General features: G+C 34.5%; 1 protein-coding gene across 1 annotated transcript; it reads left to right on the forward strand.

Moving 5' to 3' along the window:
• Positions 1 to 429: 429 nt before the first annotated feature.
• Positions 430 to 1136, forward strand: LOC18101861 (monothiol glutaredoxin-S10). The gene has a single exon (XM_006380141.3). The coding sequence runs from the start codon at positions 615 to 617 to the stop codon at positions 921 to 923; it is 309 nt and encodes a 102-aa protein (XP_006380203.1). The 5' UTR covers positions 430 to 614; the 3' UTR covers positions 924 to 1136.
• The last annotated feature ends 935 nt before the right edge of the window (positions 1137 to 2071 follow it).

Genomic DNA, 2071 nt, shown 5'->3' on the forward strand with positions numbered 1-2071 from the left:
GTGTGGGAGTCTGTATCGGGCACCTTGGCATCCAACGTTATCATATATCCTCGAAAGCTGACATTCCCCCACCTCACTCATGCAACTTTGACATTGTTGCATGCACAAGCCACGTGCAACCATTGCCATTTCTGTCCACGAAAAGCTAGTGTACCTTTTGTTACTAATTGATATACCTTTTCCCTCCTTGCTTTCGGCAGCATTTGGCTTATCCATACAGTGTTTTGATTCTGGGCCCAATAAGGTTAAATATTTTGTAGCAAACCACACAAGTCCCTATCAAATCAAGGTTAATTTTGGGGTATCAATCCAAATATCTTAAGGAACCTTTTCTAATTACTTTGCGTTAAACAAGGCAAATATTAAATGCACTCCTCTCGCTTCCTAGCCTATATATAGGCTCACAAGAGCTCCAAGCATACCATCAAAGATCAACAAAACTAGCATACAAACTTATAAAGCTTTACAAATAACCAACACTAACATTCTTCTTGCATTTTCATATAGATTTCTTAGACTTTAAGCTCTTATTTAGCTCCTTGTTCAACTACTGACATAGCATATTTTCTTTTGAGCGTGAAAAAAAGGAAGATACATTTATTTTTGGTTGTGATATGGATCGAGTAGCAAAATTGGCATCCCAAAAGGCAGTGGTGATTTTCAGCAAGAGCTCATGCTGTATGTGCCATGCAATCAAGAGACTGTTTTATGATCAAGGGGTAAGCCCTGCAATTTATGAGCTCGATGAAGACTCCAGAGGGAAGGAAATGGAGTGGGCACTTATGAGGCTAGGATGCAACCCCTCCGTGCCAGCAGTGTTCATTGGGGGCAAATTTGTAGGCTCTGCAAACACAGTGATGACCCTTCAGCTTAATGGCTCTTTGAAGAAACTGCTCAAAGAAGCTGGAGCTCTATGGCTTTAGTAGCAATGAAGTCATTTCAGCATGCATGTTATATTAAGCTTAAAAGGGATAACTCAGCTGTATATTAATTAATTTTCCTAAATTTCCCTGTTTTTTTTCCCACCTCTTGCGGCTGCAAAGAGTATCATATATACTATATATGGAAAATAATCTATAGAGAGATCTGTTGCTAGTCATATAATTAAGTATTAATCATATGTTTTTGAATGTACACTTGAATCAATCCTTCAGAGAAAGTTAATATAAAACTATTTCTAAGATATCATTTAACAATATAAATTCAAAATAATCAATATCATAACTTTATTGATCAAGCAATTAAGAATGTAAATCTCATCATTCTTATTTTTTTTAATTAAATTAAAATCATGGGTTTGTACATATTTTAAATCTAAAAAAATTTCATATTAAAAAGTTAATACAAAATTTTATTTAAACTTTTATATTTAATAACTCAAACTTTTAAATTTAAAAGGTTTTTTAACCCTCCATGAATGTGCAGCTAGCAGATACCATTAGCTAGCTAGTCTTCTCACGCCTTCCTTTTCTGTGCTTCATGCACTAATTCTTCGACGAAATGAAGGGAACATGTAGGAGCATGAGATCCTAGCACAAGGCAAAATGCAAAATAGATATGATTATATATGTGTACCATACATTGTCACCTCTAGGGTCAACTATATATATGCTAGCTACCAACTTGATAAATATACAGTTGGCAACCATAGAAATGGTTGCTTTTAAAGATTCTGAAAACAAAGAGAAAAAAAGATTTGAAAATTCTGAAATTACATGCATGTAGGTAAACGTCACAAATTAACAATTCAAAGTAAACTCTGAAATTCCCATCACCTGAGGATGACATTACAATGAATGGATATATTCTTTCGTTGCTTAATCAAATATGCATTTTACAGTGAGGAGCCATATTATTCTTGTTGTTAGTGCTGTTTCATTAGGGTGACACTTCGATGTTTGTGGGGTTAATTCATCTTAGGGCCCAGAGAGAGAGAGAGAGAGAGAGAGAGTAATTAGATTTTTAAATATGCACTATCAATTTCTATACCTTAAATATTATCACATCATCTTTTAGTTGGAATTTTCACTTGAGAATATTTGGAGGTAAAGTTTGGTACTATCATGATATG

Source organism: Populus trichocarpa, chromosome 8 (genome assembly GCF_000002775.5).
Source record: "Populus trichocarpa isolate Nisqually-1 chromosome 8, P.trichocarpa_v4.1, whole genome shotgun sequence".
Lineage (NCBI taxonomy): Eukaryota > Viridiplantae > Streptophyta > Magnoliopsida > Malpighiales > Salicaceae > Populus > Populus trichocarpa.

Excerpts from the sequence above, each read along its gene's own strand:
- LOC18101861 (XM_006380141.3), top strand. The coding sequence starts at position 615 with ATGGATCGAGTAGCAAAATTGGCATCCCAAAAGGCAGTGGTGATTTTC.